Source organism: Caenorhabditis remanei, chromosome I (genome assembly GCF_010183535.1).
Source record: "Caenorhabditis remanei strain PX506 chromosome I, whole genome shotgun sequence".
Lineage (NCBI taxonomy): Eukaryota > Metazoa > Nematoda > Chromadorea > Rhabditida > Rhabditidae > Caenorhabditis > Caenorhabditis remanei.
Window position 1 is genome coordinate 12,914,803 of NC_071328.1, and position 13,531 is coordinate 12,928,333.

Below are 13,531 nucleotides of genomic sequence, written 5' to 3' on the forward strand. Positions count from 1 at the left end.
AGGAGGGGAAATGGGGAAGACATTGGAGCAGAGACAGGTGGAAAGAGATGTTGAAGAAACGGCTGGAGTAATAAGACTGAGGAGGAGATTGGAGGATCTGATTGAAGGAGTGTTTGCGTTTCGTGGAGAGACCACACTACATATAGTCGTAAATGTCTATGAGAAAAATGGCGGATCGATCGACCACAGAACTACCATTGCGCACACAGTCGATCCGTTATTTTTCCCATACGGCTTGTTGTGGTCTCGCCACGAAACTCAGGCTCTCCTCCAATCCCAGATTCTATTTACACACTTCTAACCCTCAGTCTCAGTCGAGAATGATACCGAAACGAGCGGGGAATAACTTCTTGTGGCCTAGAAACACAAAAACAAAAAGTTCGGGAAAACATTTGATGAAACCTCGGGCGGATACGCATCTGCGGACTCAGACGTCTTGTCTTCTGGCAAAATTCCGGAGCGCGCACCATCATCGAAGGCCTGTGAGTGGTGCGCGCTCTTCCCAGCAACCAAGACGCAGAGGATGCAGATGCGTGTCCACCTAAGGTAAGTGATAGACAATTTTCCATCTCATTCCGCCCTCCTGACTGCCTACTGTATGGCTGGTCCCTCTTTCTGCTTTGATTCTTATTGATTTCTAGTTACTCTTATTCCCCCGGCTCTAAAGGTAAGTCTTTTTGACCTCTAAACCGAGTTCATCCCATATTTGATTTGTTTCAGAGTGTGAATTGTTGCACAGCGTAGACCAATCCAAGTGCTTCCAGTTCGATAGCAGCATAGTTTCGTTCATTTGTGTAGTATAGTCGACTTGCATACGCCACGACACGAAGATTCTTCCCTTCCTTATCTTATTGTTGCTACAGCACTGCTCCAACTCTTTTTCCGGAACTGTCAACTTTAATCACGAACGACTTTCCCAGTTGAGGTTACACCAAAACTGGTTCTGAAGTGAGTGCTTCTTTCAGCTTTTCAAATGCTTGCGCTCTCTCGGTAGTCCATTCAAATTTCACATTCCTTTTGGTTAACTCCAGGGTTGGGACGGCTATCTTTGAGAAAATTTTCACAAACCGGCGATAGAAAGAACTCATTCCAATGAATGCTTGGACATTCTTGACTGTTCTTGGAACGGATACTCCTTTACGGCTTGTGTCTTGGCTGGATCAGGTTTCAGGCCATCCTCTGATACGATAAATCCCAAAAATACAATGTGGTCTCTTGCAAATTTTGATTTATCTGTTTTTAGCTTCATCCCGATTCCTTCGATCTTCCCCAGGACTTCGTCGATATGCTAAAGATGTTCTTCTGCTGTGCTGGATATCATGATGAGATCGTCAATGTAGACGAAGATTCTGGCTTTCAAAGTTCCCGGAGATCCTTTGAGACCTATCGGCATTCGGAGGGACTCGAAAGCACCCAAAAAGCAGGCAACTACTAAAGGGTTCCCATCATCAATCAACTCACATTCCCCCACTAACACTAATTGATCTCAGCATTATCTCACTGTATATAGATTGTGTCATATTTTGCGCATGCCGATACTCGAATAAAATCGATTGAATCTTGTATCAATAATTTATTTACAAACATTTCTGTTTCAGATCATTCAATACGGTTAGTAATCTTAAAACTCATCAAACGAATCATTAGAACTGCTTTCTTCTGATAGATTCAGATCTTTTTGAACTTTCGTTGTCTTCGCTCCACCTCTTCCTCTTCCACCACGTCCTCTACCTCGACCTCTTCCACGTGTCACTTTCGGTTCAGCAGCTATCACTTTTTCCTTCTTTCTTTTCTTCACTTCCACTACTTCTATCTCTTTTTCTTCTTTCTTCTCTTCAACCACTCCAATCGCTCGTTTTCTTATCGTTTCCAATGCATCCACCACCTTTTTCGACCATTTCAACTCAAGAGAACTATCAAGTTTTTGAGCAAAAAATCGATCCAATCTCATCTGACTCCGCCCACCGGCTTGAAGAAATGTATTCCATTTCCCGAATGCGTCGAATGAATTCTGTTCTTCGTGATGTTGAGAACGATCCGGCCATTGGAGACGTTGATGAAGAATCTGGCGAATCAATGGAATATTCATTTGACGCCATCGGAATTTTTCAGATGACCCGTCGACGAGTGGGTGGAGATAGGCATGCACAGCGTCGTGATTGGAGCACACCTGAAATTTTTATGTTCGGAAAAATTCAGAATTTTTCGTGAATTTCTCTTACATTTTCAATCAAATCCTTCTCATTCGCCTCGATTACATGCCTCCTTAATATCATCGCCTTCCGACTGACACTACGCTTCTCATCTGGAGATGTTAGAAACAAATGACCCACTTTTTCGAGAAGTTTCAGAATCTGAAATGTTCGAATTAGGAATTTAAAGAAAATCGAATCTTCTCACTCGTTTCTCCACTAATTCCAAATTTTCCAACTGATCCGTTCGACATTCAACAAATTCTGAAACCAGCTCGAGTGCTCCGATGGCTCCAACTTTCACAAGTCCTGAACTGTAATCTCCGCCAGAAAGGAGTGCGATTGAGATGAAATCTTCGCGTTGGAGGCCTGAAAATTCCCTATCTTTCGAGTGCCTAGGGTTACGGTAGCTTTGTCGTAAAGTGTGATTCATTGTGCAAACACCGCAGCCTCAGAATGCGGACTTTTCCGAAAATTCATATTTTTTGAGAAAATATATCGAAATTCGCAAAAATTTAGTGTTTTTATCGAATTTTTCATAGTAAACAGTCCGATTTTTCATTTTTACACCTAAAAACCTACAAAAAAGCCGACATTTCTCGCGATTCACCGCTTTGTCGTAAAATGTGATGCATTGTGCAAACATCGTCACGTCAGAATGCGGACTTTTCGGAAAATTCTTAATTTTTGTGAAAAAAAGATGGAAATGCGCAGAAATTTAGTGTTTTACATCGTTTTACATTAATAAGAATTAATTTCGAAATTTCGGTGCTGTTCGCACAATTGGACAGAAGATAATTTACAGATTACGGGGTTTTCTCTGATTAAAAAAAAAATAAAAATTAGTGGCGAGTTTACCGAATTTAAACGAAAAAAAAGGCGAAAATCGGTTAAAATCTTCAAATGCGAACGGTGGGATTACTGTAGATGTCGTCAGATCTTGTGCACACCCCGCAAACACAATCACGTCAGAATGCAGACTTTTCGAAAAATTCATCCTTTTTTCGTAAAACTAGATAAAAATTCGAAGAAATTTAGTGTTTTCATTGAATTTCTTATCGAATTGTGTGAAATTTATAACAAATTTTCATTTTTACACCTTTTTCCACCTAAAAACCCACAAAAAAGCCGACAATTCTCTCGATTCGCCGCCGTCTTCTCCCCATATCTCTGAACCCGTCGATTCTTCGCAAACATGTGCCGATAGACATGTTTCACACCAAACGCCCACACATCACTATCATCACTGACAACTCCGTCGACAAGGCCGAGCCGTTCCAGCTCCACACATTGAGCTTCCGCTTCTCCGGGCGCTTCGATCCACGGAATTCCAGCGTTAGTGAGGAATTCTTGAAGATCTCGATAGAGTTCCGGAGTTTTCTCATTGTCATCGTCGTAATTCAGATGAATGTAGTCGTCGTTGAGATTGAGATTCTGAGTTGCTGTGGAAGTTGAGGGAACGTCGTTTCTCTGCGGGTCCCAGTCTTCTTCTATTTCATCTTGGTGCTTCTTCAAACTCGACATTTTTTCGTCGAGATTTTTCGATGCGGACTCCAAAAGCATTTTCTGAAGATCCATCTCATCGTCGGAAACCTCTATCAACTCATCTTCTTCCTCCTCAATTCTCCTCCTTCTCCTCTCTTCTTCCTTATCTTCAACCGTCTCTGTCCCATAATGTTGTCGTACTCTTTTTCTCGCAATCGCTTCCAACATTCCCGATTTACTCTGATATCCTCTCTCCTCTTTATCGATTAATCTCTCCTCAATTCTCTCCACAATTTCCTCCCGAACGTCATCTGGCGTCACTTCTCGACTCAGCTTCTTCCCTCCGTATTCGACATTAAAAAAGTCTAAAGTCATTTCGAGAGGCGGGGCTTGATATAAATTATCGAATTCTCGTGTCAATTCGGGACGAACTTCTTGAATTTCATCGGAATGCGCGTATTTCAAGACATGAGATGTTCCGTCTGGTCCGGTGACGTTGATTTTGTCAGAAGAGTAGACACCGGGGGTGGTGGTCGTGGATTTGGCAAGCTGGAAGAATGGGGAATGAGTTTTTTGTAAAAAATTCGAGAATTTTGAGTTTTTTTTTAGGAAAAAACGGATTTTTTCCATAGTTGTCAAGGTCAGGGTACTTGGCACCAAAATTCAAATTTTTTTTTGAATTTTTTTTAAGAAAAAATCAAATTTTCTCCTATCATTCAGAATTAGAGAAAATTCTGAAAAATCATCAAAAATGTTCAAATTTTTAATTAATTTTTTGAAACCGGGCCTTTCCGGGTTAGACTGGGCCTGAACAAATATGAAATTTTGAGTCTTTTCAGGAAAAACTGGGGTTTTACGGAAAAATAACTGTTTTTTTCAGTTTTTTAAAACTTTTTTGGCTACAAACCTGTTCAATCTGTGCATTTAATCGACCACGTTGGAGCAGTCGCTGCATTTGAAAATTGCTGAAACTCTTGGAATCTTGGGGGATCTGAAAAGTCAAAAATTAGATTTTTTAAGTGTTTCCACTAGATTTACACTTTTTTTGGTTCAGAAAAAGTGAATTTTGTACTGAGAAATTTGCAAAAATGTAATATTTTTGAAGAAATTTTGAAAAAAAGTTGGTTAAAACCGGAAATTCAAGCCAAATTAAAATGAAAAAGCTGGTTTTCGGCTGAAAGTATCTCATTTGAGAGTGAGAAAATTTTTTTGATTTTCCGGTTTTTTTTGAGGTTTTTTGCTTACTTTCAGTCAAAATGAACTTTTTTGACTAAAAATCTAGAAATTTTCAGACTTGTCAAAATCTAAAAATTCGGGGAACAAAATAGAGATTCGGAATCAAAAGTTGTGGATTCTAGATTCTAGAAACAGAATACAGCGAAAAATCTCATTTTCCCATTCTTCTTTTTTTCTCCAGAATTTTGAAAATTTGGGGAAGAAAAAGGATTTTCGGATTTCTCAAAATTCGGGGAAGAAAAAGAGATTCTGAATCAAAAATTGCGGATTCTGATTCAGGGCCTAAATCGATATTATTCTCCACCCCGTTTTGAACAAAAATTTGAATTTTTTGAAAAATGTCAAATTTTCGACTTGAAAATTAGAATTTAATAAAAATGTAAATATGTATGATAATTTGGACATTTTCGCCATGAATTTTCGAAAATTTTCATAAATTTTTGTTAAAAAATAGGTACCCATTTTTGAATCCGGGCTGGGATGATTTTTGCCTATTTTGGTTAAAATTTGAAAAAAACTTCGAAAAATTTTGTGAAAAATTGTGTACATTTTTTGACGATTTTTCGTGTTTTTTGCCCTTAAAATTAACATTTTGACTAAAAATCTCAAATTTTTCTGAAATTTTTCCCACTAACCATATCGGGTCTCAATCTGCTATTCCTCATCACTTCTCTCTTCTCCACCAGACTTCGAATCTCCACTTTTCTCGATGAAAATGGTTTGATTTCCTCCTTCAAAATTTCCTCTTTTTCGACTTCAGGTTCATCAATAATCACATCTGAATCCTCGTCTGAATCCTCATCTATGTCTCCATAAACCAACTGATCATTCTGATGTGTTTCAGGCCGATTCAAATCAGTACTCGTCGATGGAATATCTTTATAAACATCATTTAAAATCACTTTTTTCGACGGACTGATCACTTCTTTTATAGCTTTTTCCAACGCTTCGTTATCCAGCTTCCCACCCGCAATTTCCTTCAATTTCCCCATTTTTTTCGGATTCTTCAGAATATCGTCATCGTCCTGTTTCTTTTGACGACGAGCCTCAAGAACTTGTCGTTTTAAAGCAGGCACTTGGGGGCCATCGAACACAAAAACTGGGCGGATTTTATAGAAAAGAAGTTTCGAAAGACGATTTACGAGGAGACGAAGATGGGGAAATGGCTGATCGGATGGATAAGAGAGTTGGGCTTGATAGATCCAGATGGAGACGTCTGTGAAATGGACAAATTATCGATTTTTTACGGTTTTAGCAGACTTTTCAAGACGCGGTCTGGATAATTGGCGCAAAATTCAACATTTCCCAATTTTTTCGAACATTTTTCGTGAAAAAGTCAACTTTTCGACTATTATTCAGAATTAGAAGAAATTCTGAAAAATGATCAGAAATGGTCACATTTTCGATAAAAATTCAAATTTTTTTAATTTGGAAAAAAAGGTAATTTTTCGAAGCCGGGTCTTAACAAGTATGAACATTATCGAATTTCGACGGATTTTCACTTTTGAGCAAAAATAATGGATTTTCAGCGAAAACTGGGTAAATTTCGGTATTTTTGAGTCGAAACAAGCAGAAATTCCAAAATTCCAAAAAAAAATTGAATTTTTCATCGAAAATGTGACCATTTTTTACTATTTTTCAGAATTTCTTCTAATTCTGAACGATAGTCGAAAATTTGACTTTTTCGCGAAAAAAGTTTCAAAAATTTCAAGAAAATGGAAGAACATGAATTTTGGCGATTTTCAGTGAAAACTGGTTAAAATTTGGCATTTTTGAATCGAAAAAGACAGAAATTCGTACTTATCTTAAAGAATTTTCAAACTTTTCTGAAAAATTTTGTCAATTTTATTGAAAAATGTGCGAAAATCTAAAAGTTTTCACCTACCAATTGCCAATTTCTTTCCTTCCAGGCATTCCAATGGAATTTCTGTCGCAGTTGGCTCTATAATCTTCCATAATCCGGTAATTCCCATGACCTAAAAACAAGAAATTTGAAGAAAAAAGTGTTTTTCTCCTAAAAGTTTAAAAAGATAGAAGATAATCGGAACTCCTCTGAAAATGAATTGAAATTTAATTTAATTTAAAAAAAAAATTAATTTATAGACCAAATTTCAAAAAAAGAGTGAGAAAATGACCCGAAGAAAAAGACAAAAAAACATAGAATCGAGAAAAAAACTGGACCGGAAACATTTTTTTGGGGAAAACAAGATAATTTTTGATATTAAAAAGGCAATCAGTATGGCAAAATTCAAGAATTTCAAAAAAAGATCTACATGAAAATGAATTGTAAACTAATTATTTCTATTTACATGAATCAGAATCTAGACGAATTTAAAACAAAATATACAGAATTACAGCTACAAAAGTGATATTTGACAAAGAAAAAGTGAATTTAGAGGATGGGGCGGAACTGGAAGCGAATTGATCTCCATATTTGTCGAGGAGGTCCAAAATGACACCGTTCGTCCATCCGAAACCAGTCTGAAATTCAAAAAATGAGCATTTTCCGAAAAATTTCGAAATTTTGGTGACAATTTTATCGAATTTCGCTTGAAAAACATATCTAAATCTAAAATCTAATGTCTAAAATCGGTTAAAATCTCCAAAAGCGAACTGTGGGATTACTGTAGATGTCGTCAGATCTTGTGCACACTCCGCAAACACCATCACGTCAGAATGCGGACTTTTCGAAAAATTCGTAATTTTTATGTGGAAAAAGATGGAAATTCGCGAAAATTTACTGTTTTATATCAATTTTTCAATCAAGAAGTGCGAAATTTATCAAAAACTTTCATTTTTATACCCAAAAACCCACAAAAACCCAACGATTCTCGCGATTCGCCGCCGTCCCCATGTCAGAATGCAGACATTTTAGGAAATCATCTATATTTTGCGAGAAAACTATGTTTTTGCGATTTTTTTGGCGATTTCGCTACAAAACCTCTTACCTGAACTTCATACTCTCCACCACCTCCACCAGAAGTCTCCTCCGTGTGCGGCGTCACATTGTACTTCTCAAACATTGCATGAGTTCTGATAAACGATTGATATGTTCCAGTTAACCATGAAGTCGCCATTTTCTCAGCGACTTTCATTAATTTCAGGTCTCCAGTTGTACGGAAACCTTCGATAACCATATGGATCATTGGGGGCCACGCGTTCTCCTTGTCCCACTGCTGGGAACTGCTCATAGCGAGAGAAGTGGGGAGGCCTTTCTTGAATTTTAGGACTCCTTGGCGCTAAAATTGTTTTAAAATGTTGAATTTGGCTGTCATTTTCTGAAAGTGTTACCTCTAAATAATCATGAACTCGATGGGGAACCTCATCATCCTCATCATAGCATTTGGCATATAATGGAACTGCATTCGACACATAATATTGATTCGAATGGGTCTTTAACTCGATATCATAGTCATACCAAATGCCATCAGTCTCATTCCAATGCAACTCTCGCATCTCTTTCTTCGCCCACGTGTATCTCTGCTCGAACACTTTTACTTTTTTGAAATTTCCAGCGATTTCATAGAGACTTGCGAGGATTCGTGCGTTGGCACACATGAAGGCGTTCAAATCGGCAGGGACGATACTCCAGGTTCTGGAAAAATCAATATTGGAAACCTTTTTTAAAAAACTGCACGGTCTCCCACACAGCGGAAAAGAACTGCAAGAAACTTGACATCGATTTTTTAACGTTTTAATTCAATTCTCTTATTTTTTTCACTGAAAATGCAGTATTTTCAGCTTTTCAGACGTCGCGATGGATGAAAACAGAATCCCATTCATCAGAATTGTGTAAAATTAAATTTTCTATCTAATGAGCCAAAAACGTGAATTTTGGCTAGAAATTGGCTTTTTTGATACAGAAAAACCGATTTTTCAGGCAAAATAACAGTTTCGAACAAAAATTGCAGAAAATGTACTCTGGATGCTCTGAAACTGTAACAATTTTGGCTGAAATGGCTGAAAATCCCATATTTCTGAAAATCGGGTTTTCTGTATCAAAAAAGTCAATTTCTGACCAAAATTCACGTTTTCTGGCTCATTAGACAGAGAATTTAATTTTGGATGAATGGGACCCTTTTTCATCCATTGCGACGTTTGAAAACCTAAAAACACTGCATATTCAGTGCAAAAAATAGAAGAATTGAATCGGCTTCACGTTTCTTGTAGCTATTTTTCGCTTTACGGAAGACCGTGTTAACTGAAAATCTGAATATACCTAATAGAATCCATCCGATGCAAATTATCTCCATTCTGTGAGAACCATCTCGTCGAGAAATCCCAACCAGTCTCGGCAGCCGACGCAATCTCACTCCACATTCGAATCTTCTCTGCATCCGTCTGCAAATGCTCCGCGAGTTCTGAATCCTCTCGATAAGATTCCGGACGTGGCACTTTCAATTGCGCTTTATATTGATAATAGGGGAATTGTTTGACGCCGTCCTTGTCTGTAAACCATTCCTGTCGATTTTTGATCCAGAATTCGTATTCTTTGTCAAGAGTCGGCAGGATTTCCATGACAAAGTCGAGATCTCCGGTACTCATGTAGTATTCGTAGACCATTGGGGTGAGAAGAGGCGGTTGGGAACGAGTGAGGTAGTAGACACGACCACCGTTCGGCACGAAGCCATGACTGAAACATTTTCAGTGAAAATTGGAGACTCAGCAGGTTTTAGTAATGAAAAAATAACAAAAAATTTTGATATTTCAGGTATTTTTTGTCTGAAATACACATTTTTGGAGTCAAATGTCAGTAGGAAAGCAGTTTTTTTTTATAAATTCGCACTGAAAAACTTGATTTTTAGCATTGGAAGTTGTAAAAGAAAAGTTTTTTGCAAAGGTTCACAAATTTATATCACAAATTGGCGAGTTAGCAGGTTTTATTAGCTAGACACAGTTCTTACAACTGCGCTCCACCGAAATTCCTTGAAAATGTCTCTTTTTCTCTGAGTCTCTCAATTTCGCCCACAATTTTCTACGGTTTCGGTGGAGCGCGATTGTAAGAAGCGTGCAATGCTGATAGCAATGAAAAAAAGTTTTTAATTCTTGATATTTCAGGTATTTTTCGTGTGAAATACACATTTTTTGGAGTCAAAGGTCAGTAAAAACATTTGCTCAGGCAACTCAATATTAGTCTAATCCTACAACCGCATCAATCTAATCACAATCTAATTAGATTAGTGGATTTTGCTTGCGCAAACTTCGATCGCGCCAGGATCCAAGAATAAGTCAGTACAAAACGCGCAAAATTTCTTTCAATTTTTATTTTAATGTTTTTTTTCCAAGTTTTAATTCTTTATTTATGTCTCGAAAGTCTGTGAAATCGCTGCGAATTAATTTCGTTTGCGGTTTTATCATCTTTTTCACGATTTTCAATTAATAAAAATTTTATTTTTCGGTATGGCTCTTCAAGTCTTCAACTGCAGTCTTCACTCTTCCGCAACTTCCATTTGGTTTGGAAGAAAAGTCAACATTGTGATGAAATCACGAATAAATTCTTAGGTAAGCAAATTGTTTCTCTTACAATTAACCGTGAATAATAGTTCACTGCTCAGGTATAATCGTCTACCTCTTCTACATCAGCGCTCTCTACACAAGCTTCGTAAAAAGTGTTTCTTTGTGAGTTCAGAAATCAAACCGCTTTTTGGTAATTTCGTTCATTTTACAGCAAAATTCGCTGAGTGGACGTCCGGACGACAATGGACAGCAGCGGGGGCAGAGAACAACTATGACTTTTTCCACTTCCATTGCAATGGATTTTCGACTAATTTCTAATTTTTATTTTCTGTATAATTTTCTATATTTTTTGTACATTTCGATTGTAAAAACTCTTGTTTTTAATTTGAATAAATTTACTATTTCTTTTTTACCTAAAGAATTTTCAAATGTTATGACTAGTTACACAAGATTTCACATCAATCTAATGAGACGGCGCATTAATCTTACAAGATTGCTCATCAATCTAATTAGACGCGGCATTAATCTAATCATGCCAACATTCAAGCTAATCTAACTGATGCCGCGTCTAATTAGATTGATATTCAGTTGCCTGAGTGGGAAGTAGTTTTCTATAAATTTGCACTGGAAAACTTGATTTTTGGGTCAAATATTACCTGAAAATTTGATTTTTAGCATTGGAAGCTGAAGAAGTAAAGTTTTTGGCACATTTTTACAAACTTTCAGGATTTTTTCTACGAAACTTCAAAAATACTGTTTTAAAATAGTATTTTCAATGAATTTGGGATAAAAATTCAGAAGTTTCGTAGAAAAAAAGTTTAAAATCTCAGTTTTTCGTCGCTGAAAATGTTCCGCAGAGCCATTTTATCTAAATTCGGGGCAGTATCCTCTATTATGAACGGATATTTATTAATTCAAAAGTCCGCGAATTCATCATCTCCGATTCACATGATTGCGAGTTTTGCAAAATGTGTTTTTTTTTTGATTCTTTGAATCTCTACAAAATCCGCCCCCAGATCTCATTCTGATGCAATTTCTTCCAATTTCCCCAAAATACCGGGAGTTCAATATCCCGATTGTACCGAGGACATCAGTACCCGCACCACACCTTAATTCGAATCACAAAAAACGAACGAATAGGGTCACATGATAGACGCATGTCCATTCTAAGTGTGAGTCCATCAATCAACCAATTCTCTCCACTCGTTATCACTTGATACCAGTGTCAATTTGATAAGAATTTTTGAAGAAGACGAGGAAATCTTTTTGTTTATGAACTTTTTTGAGGAAATTTTGAAAAGAATGTGATGAGAAAAACGAGTTCAGAGATATGGGCGGCGAATCGCGAGAATCGTCGGTTTAACAGGCGGCGAATCGCGAGAATCGTCGGTTTTTTTGTGGGTTTTTGGGTATAAAAATGAAAGTTTTTGATAAATTTCGCACTTTTTGGTTGAAAATTCGATATGAAACAGTAAATTTTCGCGAATTTCCATCTTTTTCCAAAAAAAAATTACGAATTTTCCGAAATGTCCGCATTCTGACGTGATGGTGTTTGCGGAGTGTGCACCAGATCTTACGACATCTACAGTAATCCCAATGAAAAAAACCTACTTATCAACCATATATCCTAAATTCTTGATGACTCCCCGAGCAGTTTCATACATTTCCGAGAATAATAGTCCTTTTAATATCCAGAATGTGTCCCTGAACAATAAATATTGAAGGTTTCCATCCTATTAGTAAATACCAATAATAAAATTCTAAAAACCGCCCGCCAGGAATAATAAATGGATGAGGAACGTATAGCAGGGAATAGTGGTCTTGTCGATGTTTTACGTCGTCTCGGACCTGAAAGAACTCATTTTTCCTCATTTTTTCAGCCTAAATTCCCCTGAAAAATCACCCACTTTTCTACACAAATCCTTCCAAATGCGATGCAAATGCAACGCCCATCGCCGATGATGATAATCATGAATATTCAAAAAATTCGATGGAAAATCCACCCAATCATCGGGAAACCACTCGACAAGCTCACTTCCAGGTGGATTGAAGTGAGAAGTCACGAATTCTCGGAGAATAATCATATCGGATGTTCGATCGCCGAGCTCGTCAAAGTGCCGCAGTGTTGTGACTGAAATTTCTCCTTTTTTTTGTGATTTTTTATGATTTTTCGATAAAAACCTGTATTTTCTAAACTAATTTGAACAGACATTCCAACTTTTTCGAAATTTTTCGAAAGTCACGTGGTGTAATTCAATTATCTCTCCTTTTTTCCGTTTTGAAATGTCAAAATTGTCTCTTTTATTGGTTTTTCGGTCTTGAAGGAATGTTCTCTGATTTTGACCCCAAGGCTACACGTAGCTACACGACAGTTGCTCAGAAAATCGGAAATTTCGGATTTTCTGTCGCAAAAATCCAATTTTTAAATTCAAAATTTTAATTAAAGATCTCTAAAGAATACAATCACACCTTTTGCAAAAACCGGTCTCTGCGGCGATAAAGATAACAAAGATATTGTCTCAAAAATAACAACAGAATCAAACACCTCTCCTCACTTGGATCATATTTAAGTGACATATCGACGAAATGTTTCGAATCTGGAAACATGTGAGAATCTTGAACGGTTTGAAGAATCGGCCCATTGCAGTAGATCTGTCTAAAAAACAAAGAATCCTCTCGAGCTGTGTCGAAACTTCCAGAAAACTCACGCTAGGAGGTTGATAACAGTGTAAAGCATTATTTCCTAGTTGAGTAAAAATAAGGAGAGTACAGAGAATGTCAATGACGGACGAGGTGGCTACACATTCGGTCAGACACTAATTCGAATTTGTGGGCGGGGGAGAGAGAGAGAAAATTGACACAAAACTATCTTTGATTTTTCTTTCTTTTCTGTTGTCAGCCGAGTGCCCACAACGTCTCGTGCCTCAACGCAAAAAAGAGGAAAAACAGAGAAGTGTGCGGGGGAATTGCGAAAAGGCGCGCCGCGGTGTTGCAAGTGGGCGGGGCGGCGGGTCTCGCCACGACAGAGTTGGCAAAATTGTGTGCACCTTTAATCGCCGCCCGCTGGCTTTTTTAGCTTTAAAGTGCCACGTTGCTTAAATTAACTGAAATTAACTGAAATTTTCAGAGATATTTTGATAAAAATCGATAAAGATTAGTGT

At 37.5% G+C, this 13,531-nt stretch overlaps 1 protein-coding gene across 1 annotated transcript; it reads right to left on the reverse strand.

Moving 5' to 3' along the window:
• Positions 1 to 1,621: 1,621 nt before the first annotated feature.
• Positions 1,622 to 13,107, reverse strand: GCK72_002893 (uncharacterized protein; the record flags this gene model as incomplete). The annotated part of the gene is made up of 16 exons (XM_053723677.1): positions 1,622 to 2,170; positions 2,223 to 2,354; positions 2,401 to 2,561; positions 3,314 to 4,226; positions 4,585 to 4,668; positions 5,549 to 6,129; positions 6,799 to 6,889; positions 7,269 to 7,394; positions 7,862 to 8,152; positions 8,205 to 8,508; positions 9,133 to 9,546; positions 11,982 to 12,074; positions 12,118 to 12,218; positions 12,278 to 12,501; positions 12,926 to 13,026; positions 13,079 to 13,107. The coding sequence occupies 16 exons, from the start codon at positions 13,105 to 13,107 to the stop codon at positions 1,622 to 1,624; spliced, it is 4,194 nt and encodes a 1,397-aa protein (XP_053592322.1).
• Positions 13,108 to 13,531: the final 424 nt, after the last annotated feature.